Raw genomic sequence first — 19,581 nt, 5'->3', positions numbered from 1 at the left:
AGTAACACATTTACATAATACCTGCCTAGCGGCTAGTTTGCCACACTCTCAGAAAAGCTAGTTCGAGCAGAGCTGAAAAGTTAGGTTCGGTTGACCAATCAGAGCAGACTGGGCTTTTCGGGAGGGGAGCTAAAACAGAGTGTTTCAGACGGAGGGTGAGAAGAGGTGTTGCAGCACAGCTGCGTGTATGCTGTATGTTTTTTGTTTTTTTAACACTAAAGCATGTAAACATGTTCTAGTAGAAACCCAAAATACAAGTATGCACCAAAAAAAAAGCATAATAGGACATCTTTAACAGAACTGGCACCACAGTGTTTAAATGCTGTTTATATGGTAGTCAGAAGATGTCTGACTTTGAGTTATCTGAAGGTCTAAGGATCAAAAACATTATCAGTAAGTGACCAACAGTGTGTTGGACTCTGGTTTCTTCACATTCTGATTGGTGACAAGTTTGTATCGTAAAAACAAAATTGTAAAATGATAAAATAGAAGATAGCATAATGATAGCTAAAGAGGGTAATACTTACACAACTCATCCAGGACATTGTTCTGCTGAGGTGGTAAGTCACGCTGATCCTGACGCATCTCGTGTTATCATCACTTTAGTTGGACAAGATGAAGGCCTTTACGATATGTAATAATAATATAATGGCATTATCTGTGTGACATATCATACAAGGCCATTAACCTTGTTCCTGATAGGTAAATGTTATATTTCATAAAAGTACAATCACTTTTTTATGATGTTTCAGTGCACTGATGACTGGTTGTACTGGTTCAATCAGCTTTGTGCTATCACAGCACAGCTAGCTGAACAAACAACACCACCACATATTGATCACCTTGTAAAGGTTACAGAAAAGACATACAAACACAATTTGCAATTACCACAACATATCTTTGTTACATGATTAGTGTTTATTTAAAATACTCCATCTGCAAATGTTTTTTTCAATTAAAAACAAGACAAATTTCACAGCTAAGTAGCCTACATAGTAAGCAAAAAGGAGGGGAGTATCCATCAGTCTTTTATTTCCCCCTCAATATCTATGTAATTTGTTCGAAAGCTCTGGTCGGGGGCCTGGGCCACGCACAGGGTTTGGTAATCCGTTGACGGGCTCTTTGAGGCGGTTTCAGGATGGCAAGATTTGAGGGGCACAATACTGAAGGTGGACAGTGTGGACCCAACCTACGTTTCGTCAACCTAACTGCTATATGGAGCCACTCAGCAGCAATACTGATCTAGAATCTGCATAATCACCCCTTTTTAACCAGCTGAAGTGTATCTGGAAAGTGAAACTGACCCCAGATTGGCACTCTTGATTCCCAGACACACTACAACAGCTGACTAAAGGTTTTTGCGCACTCCTGTGGACTATTTATAGTTTAATACTTGCTGTGTGCTCCATCCAAATTGAAATGTGTAGATCATTTAATGAAATAAGAGTCCAGCACCACTGGAATTAACAGTAAACACGTTTTCTTTTACACTCTCGAAAGTGGTAATAAAGCTAGGGTTGGTATTCTTGCGAGAGTACGCTAGATTAAAAACAATTACCCAACCGAAAAACCTAGCCGAGTGTTGCCAACTCTTTTCCAATGAAAGTAGCTAGCAGCACTAGCTCCAAAAGTCCCTAAATCTAGAGAGAAAGTCGCCAAGTCGGCAACAATGACAGTCCGTCCCTTCAGGCTTCCCTCCAAAGTCACTCCCCCAAATTTATCATTATGAGCGTAAACATGGCTATTGTTGGTGCTCACAGCTGTCAAGCTAGCATCTTGTGGAAGACTGCGGGTGACGCGGCATGAGTGCACGAGCAGAGACTGCGTAGACAAGTAGGTAGCCCGTCCAATCATGTCATTCCAGATGACAAGATTGGACTGGCTTATTACAGTCCTGCGACAGCCACAGATACCACATATTTTTCTTTTTTTGTCAGAGCATTTTGATTTATGGATTGCTGTCGGTGTGTAAAGAGAATTTCGACAAATATAACAAAAAATGTTTTTGAAGATTACCAACTCAAGCTTTAACTCTAATTTACAAGGAACAGTTTATGCATTCGATCTGATGCCTATTAAAAGATACGTCTAATTCCATATTTTCTTATTGTCAATAAATCCTATGAAAAGACCAAAACCAACAATGAACTGATCTGACTAACAAGTATTGTGTGTATTCAAAGCCTGATATATCTCATTGCTCTGTGATTAGTTAGAGCACCGTTATTGTCCAAAAATTATTAAAAAACATTAATGAGCCATATTGTTACACTGGGTGACACGTTCCTTCGTTACTATGAACACACACTGTTGTAGTAGTAGTGTACTGTACACCGCCCTGCTGCTGTAAATACTCAATAGCCGGGATGCAAACGCAGGTATGATGAAAAAGAGGGAGCTACCCGAAGTAAAAAAACAACATTATTGTATATTTTAATAATTAGGCTTCTAGTGCGTTTTAGCAAATAAATAGCTATTGATATTGAATTTATTCCTGACTGATCAGAATGTTTGTAACTAAGAATCATTAGACCTTATTTATTATTTACTTCTTGACACCTTCACTGTAAGGTTTATCAAGGGATGCCACAATGATGGTTAATATATTGTTTTACTAGAAACATAAATTCACTCTTATTCAACTAAACTAAACACGGTTACTTTAAGGGGGAACATGTTTTATCCAGCCTATGTATTGGTTTTAAATTAAATTATTTATAAAATAAACCTATGCCAAAAATAACAAGACTTGATTCAAATCATGTGAAGCTACGGAATCAACTCAACTTCTAAAAGTGCAATGTAAATAAAGATAATTAATTAATTCAGCCCAAAAACATCTGTTTGCCATGTATGGAAAATGCAGCCCATTCAGTGGACTTTTTAAAGCTTACTGCGGCAAATGTCACGTTGCTGCCACCGGTGTTTTCTGAGGTAGCTCCGCTTTCTACTCTGCAGGGACATCAGCTGAGCGCGCTCACACACACACAGTCAGAGAGCATGTGGTGGCAGGACTGATACAGACAAACAGGCATGTGTCTCCATCATCATAATGCTCGCATTGTTTTGAAGCGGAGGCTGGTGGTCGTAAAGTGTCCGGTGATCTCGCCACTGGTGTGTTCACAGACAAACTTCCTGGCATCTGCTACTGTCAGCCACGGTGCAGCAACATTAGAGTTAACAACCACGTAACCACTGACGACTGACACTGACAGTTGAGTAGAATGTTTTTGCTCAATGCCGTTCACGAAGCATGACACTAGAATCCCTAGATCCCTGCACTAGAAGCGCCAAATATGTATTAATCCACTGCTAAAAATAGTCCAATAAATGCACTATTTCCTCCTCTCTGAGTAACATTTGATGAAAAATACAATGGCAGCTGTTTTAGGAAATTACTGAACGCAGACGGGGTAGGGAAGTCAGAAAGTACAGAGAGACTGACAGATAAACGCATTGTTGTTTTGGTCTTCTCGTAGATTTTGGTGACAACAACTAAAGTATAGAACAACACCAGGCTGCATGGAATAATTCAAATATTTTGGGGAAAAAATTACATTTTCATGACAATACAAAGACTACCCCGCAAAGATAACTGCAGTAGCGCAATTCCTACTTAACACTTGCCGGGAAATAAGTAAGAAATAAATAAGGGATTTGTAAAAACAATAGTTGTGTGGTGACGTTTTAGGTTAACACCTCAATTGCAAGTGTACTTTGACAATCACGCAGCTCTACAGCCGTAATGCAAATTACTGTTTGGGCATACAGTAGCATTTGAAGCCTGAATCCTGCCTGATGTGGCTGTGTTGAACCTGTGAGGTGGCCACCTTTGTCCGGGGCTGGCTGTGGGTTAGCTGGGCTTTAGGATTTCAGAGGGCAGCAGTCTGGCCTATGACAGCACAGCGTTGGAGCGTCGTATACCTATCAGGTTGTCAGCGCTGAAGGATCGTCTCATCGCTGGTCGACTAAGGTCCTTATACCTGTCTTCACATAGTCTTGAAATGGCCTGGACGGAAAAAACACACTTACTGAAAGGTTCTCATAGAAAAAGTAAATAGATCATTGCATTTTAATCAGGTGTTTGAATTTTGCATAGTTGATAAATCCTCCTGTGCAGTGGGCTTTCTGCAGAGCGCAGAGGGAAATATTACAGGTGCATCCTAATGAGACAAACTAGAAAGACCAGAAATGACTGATTGACGTCTGAGGAGGGCAGCTCACCTCGAGTTTCTGGGCGCGTTGGTTGTTGAGAGGCTCTAGGGGGAAGCCGAGGTTGTTGTCATCAGCCAGCTGCCGCAGATCAAAGTAGTACTTGGCATAGACACTGGCTGGCACGTTGATATTAAACTGGAGAAGTTCCAGGAAGTGGCGCTCCATCTCATTCCTGAAGGGTGGGAAGAGACCTGAGGGTTATTCCAGACAGCCAAAACTTCCTATAAGAACTAGCTGACAGCTCTCGTCTAGGGATGTCACGATTAGTGCTGCACGGTATACCGATATTGAAAAAGCACACTCCAAATTTCAAATATCAGGAAATCATTTCTAACCTCCTAGGTCAATGTAACCACATATAACCTGCATTTCTGAGCTTCTGCTACATACTGTAATTCAAATGGACAGCAGGTGGATTAAATGTCATAAATTATATTTTAAAGTTTTCTTATTGAAAACCCTTAGTTATGACAATTTATTCTTGAGTTATTGCCGCTGACTGTGATCCTGTTCCGCTCACAACTTTGATAAAAAAAGGCACATGAAGACCTGTGTATGAATTTTGATCAGCCACTTCGGATACTGAGGGTAAAGCTGTTGACAGCTATTCAACAGAAGAAAAGATATATCTATCCTTCGTCTGTGATTACAGGTGATGTGATTTTACTCAAGAAATGGTGACACTGTAAAAATCAGCGGCAGGAACTTGTATATCAGTTATTTGTGCATTGACTTATGGATATGGAACCAAATCTCTTCCACAGAGATCTCCCACACACACACACACACACTTGCAGGCAATCAGACATGTATCTCTGATAACCCACGTTGAGTATCCCAGCTCATCTTTTTCCAGACTACAACTTCCATCATCCTTTCGCCTCCTCATCATCATCACAGCCATGAGAAAAGCTAAGGGAGGTGGTCACCAAGGAGACAGCATCTAGGATGCTTTGTTGGTCAGCAAAGGTGGTGAGAGTGAGCGCGAGTGTGTGTGTGATGTCTGGTCTCCCGGGGCAACTAATGGAGTGGGCGAGAGCCAGGGCCATTATGTAGAAGCAGTGAGAGCACTTGAGACCCTCCCCTGCATTTCTCTCCGTCTGTCTCAGTGTTTCTCTCTCTACCCTTCTTCCCATCCCTCCATCCAGACCAGAACCAGGCTCACAAAGACACTTCAATGACAGCAATGAAAACAGAGCAGAGAGAGTGTGGGTCAGACATATATGAGAGGAAAGAGAGAGTCAGAGAGGGATGGGGGCTCACGGACATGCAGGCGGTGCACGCACCTTTTGAAATCACAAAAAACAAGGAGGCACTTTCAACCTCTTTTACACACACAGGAAAAGCAAGCAATTGTAGGAAATAAAGCCAGGGTGCTCCAAGTGCAGCCCCTTATAGCTTATAGCCCGAACGACAGCAGAGATGCTCCAACCTCCATCCACCCCAGCACTTCTCTTCTTCTGTCTGCTTTAAGTGCATCTTTGTTATATTTCTTTTATCAAGCAGTATGTATTGCCAGAACAAAAAAACATGTTGTATTTGTTAAAAATCGCCCTTTTCTTAAAAATGTGGAGCTCAGAAAACACAAAGACACACCAAATTTAGAGATGAACTTAAAATTTCAGCCTCAACTCAGGAAATAACAATTTAAGATATATTTTTATGCATTAGTTAAGTGACCTGACAACGATTAATCAAGACTGACAAACACAAAGCTACAGCATTACTAGGGGTGTCACGATACTCCGAATCCACATTTCGATTTTATTTAAGCAGATTTTTTTTCAGCACTGACGGCTATGCCAGTTAGACTACTGAGTCTTGATTCGTAAAGATCAACAAATCATTGGTTTTATGCCCCGACAACGGTCATTGACATTTTCAAATTCTTGTAATTCATGGAAAAACTATAACTTATTTCACCAGCCAATTAGGAACAAACTGTTAAAGCTGCAGTCGGTAACTTTGAGCAAATATGATAAGAGTTATCTCTGTAAAATGGTCACTATATCCTGACAGTAGTGCATGAGACAGATAATCTGTGGAACTAGAATTACTGCCTTGTGGATGCATGCCTTCGCCAACCAGTCAAGTTGCAGTTTACATCCATGTCTGTCCAAAATGTCATCACTTCATCATTTTATCCTGTTAGACATTTGTGTTAAATTGTCATAATTAGCATGTGAATTCTTGAATTATGGACAAAAATGTGTTCTGCAAGGTCACAGTGACCCACTAAATTCTAATCAGTTCATCCTTGAGTCCAAGAGGATGTTTGTGCCAGATGTAGTACAATTCCCTCCAGGCGTTCCTGAGATATGACGTTCACAAGAATGAAACCAGGTGGATGTTTGTATCAAATTTGAAGAAACTCCCTCATGGTCTTCCTGAGATATTGCTTCATCAGATATCATTTCTGTAACTTTCTGAAACCAACGATTCCTTGACAGTGCCACTGTTACACTACTGTACACACACGCACCTCTACACACTACAAACAGCGATATCTGTCTGAGAATAACTGATATTAATTTATGTTGAGTATGAATAAAGAATAATGTTGTGGGATTATTCCTTATTTCATGGGCTATTTTGGGATTTATACTTTATTATTACATACTTATATTTAAAAGAAAACAAAACAAAAAAAACATTTATATAGTGATTTGGAGGTCAATTATCACGGCAATGGTCGAAGCTTCGAAGCATTCGGGTCAGCCCTATAAACAGCCGAGCACAACACTATGAATGTCTTTCCCGAGAGACGGTCTGTGCGCTATTATCCCCATATCCCCCCTTTATCAAAGCTGGCTTTTCACCCCGCCATCGCTGCTCAGAACTACTTAAAACACATTCAATTTCTGGCATTGTTGGACAACACCTCGCACAAACTAGTTGTGATAGAGAACGTGGTACAAATGTTCCCATAACATAAGTTATCCCTCTTTGTGTTTTTGTAATGAGTATAACATTCAGTCCAAAGGGTCGTGCTACAATCCAAACTCAAATCTAAAATAAAGAAATACAAAATCGATTTTCAGAACAGGGCTTCTAACATGACAAATATTTTCTACTGATGCCTCCTCTCAAGGTCATCGACTGAAACCGATTCTGATTCCACCTCTATCTTCCTAATTTTCAATGTTTTGTTCGTATAAAAAACAAACTCACATGTCCTCCACAGTGATGTCTTTAAGGATCTGGCAGTAGTCGACGTTCCACACAGCCTGGTCATCCCACACTTTGGAAGCCAACAAGATGGCTCCCAGGACGATGCGCTTCCAGTTGGCGGGGCAGATATCCAGCTCAGCGTAGGTCAGCAGGCGCTCCAAGTACACCTTGAGAAAAAAGAAGAAACATTTTAATTGGGGAACTGACATGGTTTTAGCTGTTGAATCCTTAATAATTCCCATATTAGTTTCCTATATGCTAGCAGGGAGAACAGCCAGTTGAACGCTGGTTTATGGCAAACGCATTATGTACCAGCAAATTTCCCTATGCCTGTGTTTAGTGGTAATACACATGTAAATGTTGTATCTAGTAAAACTGTGTTTTTATTCTTGTAATAAGAAAAGCTTTGAGGATGATGGTATAGCTGTATTTTTCTTTCATACATTACTCACTGGAAACAGAAAAAGCCAGAGAAAATCAAACACACTACTTGCTACTAACTGCAAAGAATTTTGGAACAATTTGGTAATATTAATTGGGGCCAACATTTGTTTTACATTAGCTCCTCAGTTTGTAGAATTGCCAATCATGCTAAACTCTAAACAGCAAAGAAACCGTGACAGAAATTCATTTCGTTTTACATTGCTCGTTCATCGTCACATTCGAAAACAAATCTGCTCAGTCTTTCACATCATATATAATATGATGCTTTTTAATCGTCTCTGATGTGGAGACCGTGTTGTGTGGTCATAACACAGACACTCATCTGTCAAGTGTCATTTGTGTTATTTGGGACACATCAGTTTGTAGGAGTTTACTGCCCTCTGGCGGCCAGTTTATAGTAATACCATAGTATTTAACTACATGAACCAAAAACTACTTATTTTTCTGTGTTCTACAACTCTAACTTAAACTTTATCAAATGTAGTTGTGTGTAATAATATTTAACAGATTACAGATAGAAGCATCTTAACAAACAGCCTTGGATTGATACAGGATTCTAAACGTACCTAATAGCAAAAACATTTCATAGACTGGAGTGTCTCAGTTCATTAAGACTGTCTAGTTTGTACTAAAACTCTTGATGAAAGATTAAGAAGAATGAAATTTGGATCACTTTTACGCCAAAAATGTACACGTGTTTCAAAACATTTGCACTCAACTAAACCTCTAATAAGCTCTAGACTGAGTGCCAGGGCTCCAACAATAATATAATTATTCTTACAATGCATTGGTGTAAGCAAAATTAGGTGTGTAGACCACAGCATCATAAAGAGACAGACTTACTAGAGTGACAATGGCACATTCTGCAGTGAGCTGTGCAGAGCTGAAGAGCGTTCTGACGAAGCGGTAGATCAGTTTGTGTTCTAGGTCCGCACGGGAGTAGTCATCTGGCACTGGCTCTCTCTGTATGGGACAAACAGTTCACACACACACGTCTTAGGGAAGTAAGTCCGATTTAAGATTATAGGTTCCTCTGGACTGATTTGCCTCTGGATTCTTGAAAAAGTAACATAAGGAAATGGACCACAAACAGCAGATCAAAGAAACTAGAATTGCCGCCTTGCAGTTGTTTGCCTCCGCCAACCAGTCAAGTTGCAGTTTAAACCCATGCCCATCCAAAATGTCATAATTTAAGCCTATTAAACATTTGTGTGAAATTGTCAATTAATTCTTGAGTTCTGGCCAAAAACGTGTTTTGTGAGGTCACAGTGACCTTTGACCACCAAAATCTAATCGATTCATTCTTGATTCCAAATGGACGTTTTTTGCCAAATTTGAAAAAATATCACAAGTCTACAATTGAATGGAGACCATTTATAAAGAGCACAAGAGACATTCATTTTAATGATGCATAACCAGTGTTGGGCAAGCTACTTGGAAAGTGTAGTGAGCTAAGCTACCAGGTACTCTACATTAAATGAAGCTTCTCCCCAAGAGAAATGTAGCAGGATAAGCTAAAGCAACATGGCAAAAGTAGTTTAACTACATCAAAGCTATTTTTCTTTCTTCTATTTACAGTGAACCAAATTCATTCCAAGTCAATGTTATTCACATAAAAATAAATATAATAAATATATATAATATAAATTACACAATAATATAATTAGAGATGCTCCAATCATGTTTTTGCCACCAATAGTATACGAGCCTCCAGACTAACTTTTTTCACCACCAGTTGTACCGAAAAATAATTTAAACCATCCCGAAGTCAGTGTAAACCGTCAGATTCTGAATGTTGTCCTTTTACTTTTTTATTGTCATCCATCGTGGTTATTTGCATAAAGCCACACAATTCAAATGATAGGAAAAAAAATATTATATTTTTACTTAAATATTTTCTTTGAATAAAAAAAAAGTCTTGGCATTAGTAGTTTTAATTCTATGTAGGCCTATTATAAGCTGCTTAGAGTTAGAGTTAGTAAGTTAAACTGGTCATAAATCTCTCTCTATTGTCTATTTTATATTGCTGTGAAAGCATCTCAACAACTGCATTTATTGAAGTTTCTCGCCAAAAAACACATTTTAATTTGAACACATCATGATAACGTTATAATTTACCCTCGCCCAATACTACTTTTTACTGAACAGAGCCTGAAAGCATCACAATGTCCTCTGTTAACAGCTATTAGCTCCGTTATTTAACAAAGCAGGACTATGCTGCCCACCAGCATGTTTTGTTTTGTTTTAGTAGTAACCACATGAGCAGCTCCTGGCTGGTGAACGAGGTGGGAGACAGGACTGTTTTGGAAAAATGTAGCTTGTGTGCACGCTACCTCACTACTCGATCAATAAAAGAGCTAAGATACTGAAAAGCTATTTGAATCAGAAAGCAGCGACGCTACCACCACACGACTGAGAAATGTAGTTAAACTAGTAACGCCGCTACTGCCCAACACTGTGCATACCTGACCCCTACTGTATGTGTTTGTTTTTGACCTTGTTCGCAAGGTGTTTTGGATAACCCTCAATGCCAGGTCAGTGCAGAAAACTCTCAATTCGAAGGAAGTAAGGGGAATACAGCCGTCACTACACAAAGCAAAGTTTTGTATTCTGACATCGCTATGTTTCACATGGATGTGCAATCAGACGGAAAATACATTTCAGACAATGTCTTTTTTCTACATATACATGTCTATATTATCCAGATTGTATGTATTCAAGGGGTTAACTAGCTTGGCGTATGCTATACGGTCATGGTTTTCCCAGTTGTTTGGTTCAGATTCAACATGCAAGTAAATGCTAATAAAATGCAGCAAAATCTTAAAATGTTCAGACCGACTGACTGGTTGGATAGATGTACAAAATAATAGACATATGACTGGATGAATCAAAACTATTGGCTTGAAGCAATGACTTTTTGCTCATCTGTCTTGCTGATTGGAGCCAGGTGATGAGACTCTCTGACAAGCAAACAGAGACATACTCACTGATAAGGGGTGCAACTTCTCATCAAAGATGTCCAGTGACCTGCCTGAGTCCCTGAGGAACATAGAATACATCCGTCAACACACTTCACACACTTAACAGATTTAGCAACATAATGTGCCACAAATAACATGATTGAGGTCAAATAAAAAATGTACAGCTACCTGTTTTTGATGTGGTAGTATATTGCTAACGTGACACTGGAGAAAGAGAGGAAAAAAAGGGAAAAGACAATTAGTGTTGAGTATTTTTTGCCTTTAAAGTCCCCATCATGAAATGAAAAATACATTTTTCCAGTTTTAATCCTGTGTCCCTGTGTTAATTGTTCATTTATCTCTTGTTATATGCGGCACTTCCTATTTTTCCTATTTGGGGGTCGCACTGTCCTAATAAGAGTAGCAGGCCCTATGCTGGATACGCTAGTGTAGATCCCACATGCTTAAGTACAGACAAGGCTACATGACAACAACACTGTTAAGCTGCTGTTCATGCAGGATCCGCCGGTGGGAAATGTCTTTGTCAAAAAGGAGAAAAGTGGAAACAGAATGTCGGGATTTACAAGAAAAATGGACCAGTTCCTATTTCTTCACAGAGGTAAATGGGAAGCCAGTGTGCTTGGCGTGTTCATGGCACCTTTCAGTGCTCAAGGAATATAAGATTCGGCGCCACTGTCAGACTCATCGTGGTGGAAAATACAAGAACTTGCAAGTAAAACTGAGAACAGAGAAGATAAATGAATTGTTGGAAGGTTTGAGGAAACAGCAGTCGTCAGTTTTTAGTCGTAACTCAGAGATCCGCATGACATCTCAGGTTGTTCATCATCTCTTTTGTAAATGGATTTTTCATTAATTGTGAACGTTTTCAGAATGTACTTGTACTTCTTTACACTAACAGGAAGGGGAAATTTACAAGTGTTGTTATTTATAGGTTACAATGCAATGGTTTTACTGGTCCGGCCCACTGGACATCAAATTGGACTGTACATGGCCCATGAACTAAAATGAGTTGGACAGCCCTGCTGTAAACGGTTTCTAATGTTTGATGACTCATCCTGCACTCATATGAAACCGCACTTCACCGTTTGTGGATTGAAGTAGCTAACAGAGCAATATGGAGAGATAGGAAGAGATGTGTGTTTGGATATTTGTCGGCAAAATCGCTGATTTCAAAAACAATGTGGCTGAGGTCTAATTCCTTCAAGGGAAACTTTGCATATTTTCAACCAACTCGGTGTCAGTGCAGCGCGGCAGTACATGCAGATGAACGTCCGCCGGATGACACAAAACGAACAGCGGACTTTTGCTGGCGGGTGAGCGGGGGGCTCCGGGCTACTGCCCTGCTGCAGTATCACCGAGCCGGTTGACACTCTGCACTCTCTTTCATATCTTCCTCGTCCTGTGCCTGATCTAACAACAGGCGAGGGAGGTGTGTTTGCGTGGAGCCGACAGTCCTCTGCTCTGTAGCTCCGTATCGAGCTAAACACTAAGCCCGTCAACTTTTAGTGGTCCACTAAAATGCGAAGGATTTAATTTAAATCCCTCCTGTAACTGTACATCATTCAAATATTCCGTTTACAGAAGATAAAGACGCTCCAACTTCCGTTTCACAGGGACTTTAATAAAAATAATCTCAATGGGAGAACGATGTGCTGTGTGTGTGTGTGTGTGTGTCAGACTTTATGGTGTGACAAAACATCTGCACACATTCAGCAAGGAGGCGTCATTTAAACACAGTGGGATAATCCTGTGTTTTTCCAAATTCACTGAAATAATGTCCTTACAGACGGCTGTCCTAAATTAGGCGTAAGAGCATCTGTTTTAGTCATGCATCCGTTAAGTATTACTCTAGAATTACCACGCTGTGATGCAACAGGATTTTCTCATGTGAAATCAGCGACTTTTGGATAACACAGCCTCGTCTGTTTGTGTTTCTCTGTGTGTGTGTGAAATTCTCTCACCATTTGATTGTGCTTTTGAGGTTTGGCTGGCTGACGGTGTTGTCGTCTATGAAGATCGTGGAACAGGAGCTGTATTTCTTTGACAGTGGACCAGGAGATACCTTGAGACATTGAAATCACACAATCAACAACTCTAACTTATCACAGGACAGAAATTAGTCTTAGTGGCTGCATTTCTTTAGACTGGTTCCACACTTCTGAGTAGTTGCCAAAGTCTCTAATAGGTCTGTTGTTGTGCTCATTAACAGCCGTTTCCCCAGTCTGAGCCAATCAGAGTTTTGTAAGTAGGATTAAAAATCATGGAAGTCATCCTTTCTGTGCCAGAGCAAGGAAAAAAGTAGGGATGCACCGATAAAACTGGCTCTAATGTTGTTTTACAGGCTTTTCCACAATGACAACAATTTAATTCTAGATTGACATATTGAATTTGGTACAAAAGTTGGTGAATATAAAAGAAATTAATTCACACAAAATATCTACTATCAGAAGCATAAACTAATTCATAAACTAACTGCCTTTAAAAACTTCAACTGGCCAATCTACGGCGTAAACTCCAAAACATTATAGCTTTGCACATATTCAGCAATCAGATTTATGATCAGCATTTAGATTGGAAACTTACATGACTGATATGATTTATGTGGTTGCTTTTCCTCTTGTCTCGTACTGTAAAGGAAGAGAACAACAAAGTTGAGCAGGAATCAGCATTCAGATTTCATACTGCATCTTGTAAAGAATCAAATGTAGTATTACACCTGAAATATTTGGTGATTGTTTGCTTGCAGCAAGACACCTACAGCAGTCTGACAGAAAAGACCTGTTTTAATCAGTTATTGACTTAATTGTTAGAGATGCCTGTGGCTCCAGTGGGTGTGTGACGCACTCCCACCTTAATCGAACTATACAGTCAAGTAAGTAATGAACATTTTTACTAGAGTTGGGAAATTCCAGAATCGATATATTTGCTTCATTTGAGTCTATGCGGAGGTAAAAGGAAGTTACCGCTTTTATTGTTGTAGTCTGAGTAACGTGACGTCATATCCCTCACCAAAACAAAACACAGCCAGCTGCGCAGTGAGCCAAAACGACAAGGCAGAAAACGGCGGAGGGTCGGCGCGGATACGACCTGCACTCTCACATGTTGAATCCAAAGTGGTAAACACTACACATCCAGTAAAGCATGGAAACACTTTGGGTTTCACACATTACCAGGAAAAGCAGAGCTAGACATCACGGCTAAAGCTGCATGCTAACTCTGTCATGGACAGGAAACGTTATCGTATTGCAGTAACGTGCGGTCAAGCTGGCCGTCACTCGCATCTCTGTGGTCAAATCAGCCGACGCTACAACTGTAGAGCACTCATATACTGACATTTATGTTAAATGCATTCAAACGGCCCCGATGGAGCCGACCATGGATGTATAAAGAGAACGCAGAGCTACAGAAAGCTGGTGACGGATTTGGCGAAGTTAGCGAAAGCATACGTGTATGACTACATCCGGTTTTCAAACAAACAAAATGAACTGCATATACAAAATACATATATGGAAATAAAATTGATGGATTATATTCACCAGTAGTTTATAACATTACATGTCCCCTATAAATTAAAAGAAAATACCACTAATTTGTGAGGGAAATGTATTAATAAATAATTCCTGACAATGACTAATATATTTGACTTCAGGACATCTCTGACTACATACATGCTGAATATCAAACATTTTTACAGTATCAATTTAGATATTTTTGTAGATAATTAAAAGAACTTTTTCCCATGGTCTAGTGTTAAATTATTTTGTTAGTGGTCTAACAAAAATCGCAATAAATTGTAATATCAAATCGCTATACTTATAGAATCGCAATACATATCGATTTGGCACCCAAGTATGGTGATAGTATCGAATCTGGAGATAGGTGTATCATCCCAGCCCTAATTTTTACACCACTGTTAAGACTGCAACAACTATAAAAGCAGGGCCTATGATTAAAATCAGACAATTGCACGGATATTAAAACATGCAATATAGAATAAAAACCTCAGTCACTGAAAACATATTTCTTAATATTCAACAATAAATCTCATGTTTCAGCTGTGCACGTTTGCTCTTCAAAAGGATCTTTTGGAAGACAGCTAATGTGAGTCATTGCTGTGTGTGTGCCATGTTAGGATTGCTCACCGTCTGTCTGGGACTTGCTAAGGAAGATGGTGCTCGCTCGGGCGTGGTCAGACGGGTTAGACTCCGAGGCCAGCTCTGAGAAAACAAGAAGTGTACATAAGTGCTTTATAATGGCAATCTGTCAACAAAGGCACCTTGTGTACTGCTTAGCGCTCACTTGTGGGTAATGATAAAGCCAAAGGAGGAAGCCATTAGCTGACACATGGATCAAACACACTGATAATAGCACACATTGTAATTCTGTACATTGTCATTATCCACCATGAAGAAATAATACAATGTGAGTCTTTATCTCACAACAAAAAGCCTCCGAGATAAGCAGGAAGGGAAGATTGCTGCAGTACAGATTTGGCAGAGCTTCACCAGGGAAGATATCGCTTGTCTGATTATATTTGGGTCGGAGACTGCATAAAACACCAAACAAATAAATACTAACTTGTGGACTGTGTATAAAAAAATGCTACAATTCCGACACAGTTCACTTTCTGCTGAAAGTCAAGACTTTACTCTCGTAATGAGCGTTTCATTTCAAATCCAATTTGCGAGTGTTTGCTTCTATAACTTTCATATTTCTCTTTACATCTTCAGTCACTCAGTGTTAGCATAAAAAGCAGACACTGAGCTTCTTCCAGAGACACGTATGATTTCCCCATCAACCAGTGGGTGACTGTCTTTAAATTAAGAATAGACAACCAGTATTTTGACCAGAATATAAATTTAAGTGATCAAGTATCGTATTAAGGCTTTTTATGTCTCACACAAGTAGGACAGAGAGAACTGTAAATTCAGGCAATACAAACGTGAAGACAGCACTAGTTTATACAAAAGCATGACTTTGAGAATTGTGTTCTTTATCTAGATCCCTGCAGACAGCACATTACATAAAAGACTGGGGATTAGGCGATGGCAGCATTTGTTAAGCGAGGACAGCAAGAAGAGACATGAGGAATGTAGGAAGGACTGTTGGACAGATTCTGACCCTCACCCTTGCCAACAGCTGCTCTCACCAAACTGCACTCACGCACTACTATCCACAACAACATGAATGGGATGAACACTGCGCATGTCTGGGAGTGAATGAGGAGTGGCAACACAAGGACTTATAGTACAACACTGAGCTTGGGCCTACGCATCACATCATAGGGAAATATCTGAGATGCTTTCTGAATCAGGGGCCTGTATCACTGCATATCGTCAGCAAAAACACTGAGGGGGGGGAGGGATTATTGTCTGAAGACATGTCCCATTTTCTAACCTTAATTTACAATTTGTCTCCGTAACAGTGGGCATGGTGATGCTAAGTTCATGTCACTAAGTAGCACATTACAAGATTCAGTTCGTGCACAGATGGTCTGATGCATACTCTTATTTCTCAACACCCACCCACTCAATAATAGGCCATGGAAATAAAACTGAGAATAATGAATGAATGATGAGGGGCTTGTTTGTATTGCTAATGTCTGACTGGGTAATGTGACGTCAGTGTTAAGGATGCACCAATACCGATACCGGATCGGATATCGGGCCGATACTTACACAAATAGCTGGATGGATATCAGTGACAATGGGGCCGATCTATTAAATTCAATGCTATGTTTATATACTGGAATTTTAATTCCTGTTCAAGTTTTGACCAATTTGATGATGCATTAAAAAGGTTTACAGTTGAATTATAATTCCTGTAAATTTTGAAGATTTCTTTTTACCAAGTTCCTGGAGTTTGATTTTTTATTTTAATGATAAATAAAATTAAATAACTTAATATCTATGTATTTATTGGTCACATTTTGTTTTACAAAGTTAGGAAAACAATGTTTAAGTCAAGTCTGATGTTTCCTTACACATAAAAGAATGATCCAAGTGGTATCTGATCAGTACTCGGTATCAGCCGATACCCAAAAAGCCCAGGTATCGCCATCATTATTGGGACTGAAAAAGTCGGATTGGTGCATCCCTAGTCAGTGTGATCAACATGATGCTGCAGTGCCCAACTAAAGAGTGAGAAGAATTTCATCATTATCATCAAAGCGCTGCTGGCAGCAAGATGGCAAATTGGCAATAGCTTAAGAGGGTGTCTGCGTGCACATTTCCCTGCAGTTGTTATGTTATTACAGTAAAGGTTGACCTCGTTGGTTATGATGACAAGTAACTGGGTCTGTGTGCACAAATGGAGCGGATATTTGCCGATTCTGTCATCCAAATCAGTGTGATGGGAGTCATTGAAGGAGCTTCTTCACTATGGCAGTGATGAATCTCCCTATAAATAAACAAACAACATGGGTGTGACCTGCATGGGCTCAAACACAGGAAAGGAAAGCCACAAAGGTAAAAGCTATTTAATCATCACAGGTTGTGCTGTGTATTTGTTTTGCACAATTTAAGACTATATACAACATAACAAAAAAATAAATGAATAATATACAGTGCAGGAAGAGGCAAAAAAAACACTGAAGCCTCCACCTAGAGACAAGATTAGTATAAAGAAATAACATGACTATATAATAGTGATAACAAACAATTAGCACAAGATATATATAATAACAACAATAACAATAAATATACAAAAAAGGCACGTGTGTGTTGCATGGAAGTGTATGGTTAGTGTGTATCAGGTGTTCACCTACCATCTGGGACCTCTCTGTCGCTGATGTGCTGCAGGTAGGGCACCGTGTTGTCATCGCTCACCTCGGTGCTGGTCTGGAGCTCCTCCAGCCGCTCTGCAGGCTGTCTGGATGGTAGTTTGGGGCTGGACTCGGGAGATCCGCAGCATGACACCGTGTTACCCATGCTATAAACCTAAACCCCGGCGTAAAGCTTCACACTATCGCAGCCAAGTCAAAGTAGTGCAAACCCTTTCTGTCAGTATTAGCACAACACTGATCTCTGCGTGCTAAACCGACGCTGTCCACCAACAACTCCCTGGCAACGCATTCCTGTCCATGTGAGGGTATATATGATGTAGTGTATACCAGTCAGAGAGTTAGCCACACAGGCTCAACCCTGCTGAGAGAACACCTCTGTTGTCTCATGTAATACTCGACGTGTTATTGTAACAACAACAAGTTAGTTAAACGCAGTTAAACCGGTGCATTCATTCATTCAACATGCTAGAGAGTCGCTGCTAACGTTAGCTAACTAGCATTATGGCTAACTAGCATTGTGGCTAACTAGCATGCTAACTAGCATTATGCTAAGCTAGCTGACTAGTTAGCTTAACTTTCTCAGTTCAAAAAGAGATAAAATCAAAAGACTGTAGGCGAGAAGTCCTCAATGAGGTCAGCTTGACTAAGCCTGGTTCCGGTTCCTTATTAAACAACAGACTCTGTTAGCTGGCCCGGACTCCCCCCATCATCAGTGTTTCCAGCCCGTCGGATGTCACTCTCTCCCGGCTACCACCATCTGTTGCCGGAGCTCACTCATACAACACTACTTAAGAATGACGTTGTAGCCCCGCCCACTCAAATATTCCATTCACTCCCATTGGCTGAGACTTCAAAACAAGGAGCTTTTGGAGCCCGCTCATTGGTTGAAGGAGCTGTCTGTTGGAGAGGATTTAAACCGATGAACTGTATTTACAACGCTACTATTTCTGTATCGTCACCGACATCCACACCCTTTATAGACAGTGGGAACTCTATCTAGCACTATCTACCTGTCAATCAATGCATCTCTCCTCAACCTATATGACTGGGAGTCATATTGTACTTTTTTATATATATAAATATATATATATATATATAAATATATATATATATATATATATATATATTTTTTTTTTTTTTTTTGACAGTGGAAACTATACTATAAAGTGGAAACTATACTATACAGTGGAAACTATATTATACTATACAGTGGAAACTATACTATACAGTGGAAACTATATTATACTATACAGTGGAAACTATACTATAACTACTATATATATATATACATATATATGTATATATATATTTATACAGTGGAAACTGAAGCCCGTCCTCTATCTAGCACTATCTACCTGTCAATCAATGCATCTCTCCTCAAGCAATATGACTGGGAGTCATATTGTACTTTATATATATATATGTATATATATATATATATATAAGATAAGAGATAAGATAAGATGAACCTTTATTAATCCCCGGAGGGAAATTCAGGTGTCAAAGCAGCAACATCAGCAAACAGAGTGAAACACATGAGAGGTAAAGGTATACAAAAATGATAAAAACAATAATAGAGATAAAAAAGATACAGAGTGAATGGGTGAACATAGTGTGTACAGTCCGTCAATAAATAAATGTAGTATGTACAATAAATAAATGTAATATGTACATATGTGCAGTCTATAAAGTAGTATATATATATATATAAAAACTTTAAACTTACTTTACACTACATCCCATATACCATTTTATGGACTGCTCATATTACATCTATTTGACTGTAGTGCTGAGACAGGTAATCCGAAAAAAAATCAGGGGCCTTTGTGTCCTCCGATGTCGGTGACCATGGATGTATTAAGAGAATGGCAGCCATGTTGAGATCAGTTGAGGAAATGCCAAGCACCGCCCACCAGCCGGAGCAAACTTTCTCACTTTACAGTTAAACAGTACACTACAAGATGTCTCTGAAAACATTTTTACGTA

General features: G+C 39.6%; 1 protein-coding gene across 1 annotated transcript; it reads right to left on the bottom strand.

Annotated features, from left to right (window-relative positions):
- Nucleotides 1-899: 899 nt before the first annotated feature.
- Nucleotides 900-18,375, bottom strand: ccnyl1 (cyclin Y-like 1). Its single transcript, XM_074658493.1, has 10 exons — nt 17,578-18,375; nt 14,954-15,028; nt 13,395-13,438; nt 12,773-12,873; nt 10,980-11,015; nt 10,818-10,869; nt 8,674-8,793; nt 7,387-7,553; nt 4,225-4,387; nt 900-4,009 (listed from the first exon to the last, which is right to left on the bottom strand). Exons 1-10 carry the CDS (start codon nt 17,738-17,740, stop codon nt 3,893-3,895), a joined length of 1,038 nt encoding a protein of 345 aa, XP_074514594.1. The 5' UTR covers nt 17,741-18,375; the 3' UTR covers nt 900-3,892.
- Between the last annotated feature and the right edge of the window lie 1,206 nt (nt 18,376-19,581).

The sequence above is a fragment of the Sebastes fasciatus genome, chromosome 14 (genome assembly GCF_043250625.1).
Source record: "Sebastes fasciatus isolate fSebFas1 chromosome 14, fSebFas1.pri, whole genome shotgun sequence".
NCBI classification, from domain to species: domain Eukaryota; kingdom Metazoa; phylum Chordata; class Actinopteri; order Perciformes; family Sebastidae; genus Sebastes; species Sebastes fasciatus.
Note: the sequence above shows the minus strand (reverse complement) of the source record. Positions and strands in the feature narration are given on the sequence as shown.

What these genes read in the sequence shown, in the direction of transcription:
- ccnyl1 (XM_074658493.1), bottom strand. Translation starts at nt 17,740, where the DNA reads ATGGGTAACACGGTGTCATGCTGCGGATCTCCCGAGTCCAGCCCCAAA. An exon ending in ACATAAATCATATCAGTCAT is followed by an intron (nt 12,874 to 13,394) that starts GTAAGTTTCCAA and finishes CAATGTCTCAAG; the next exon opens with GTATCTCCTGGTCCACTGTC. An exon ending in AGAAGTTGCACCCCTTATCA is followed by an intron (nt 8,794 to 10,817) that starts GTGAGTATGTCT and finishes TGTCCCATACAG; the next exon opens with AGAGAGCCAGTGCCAGATGA.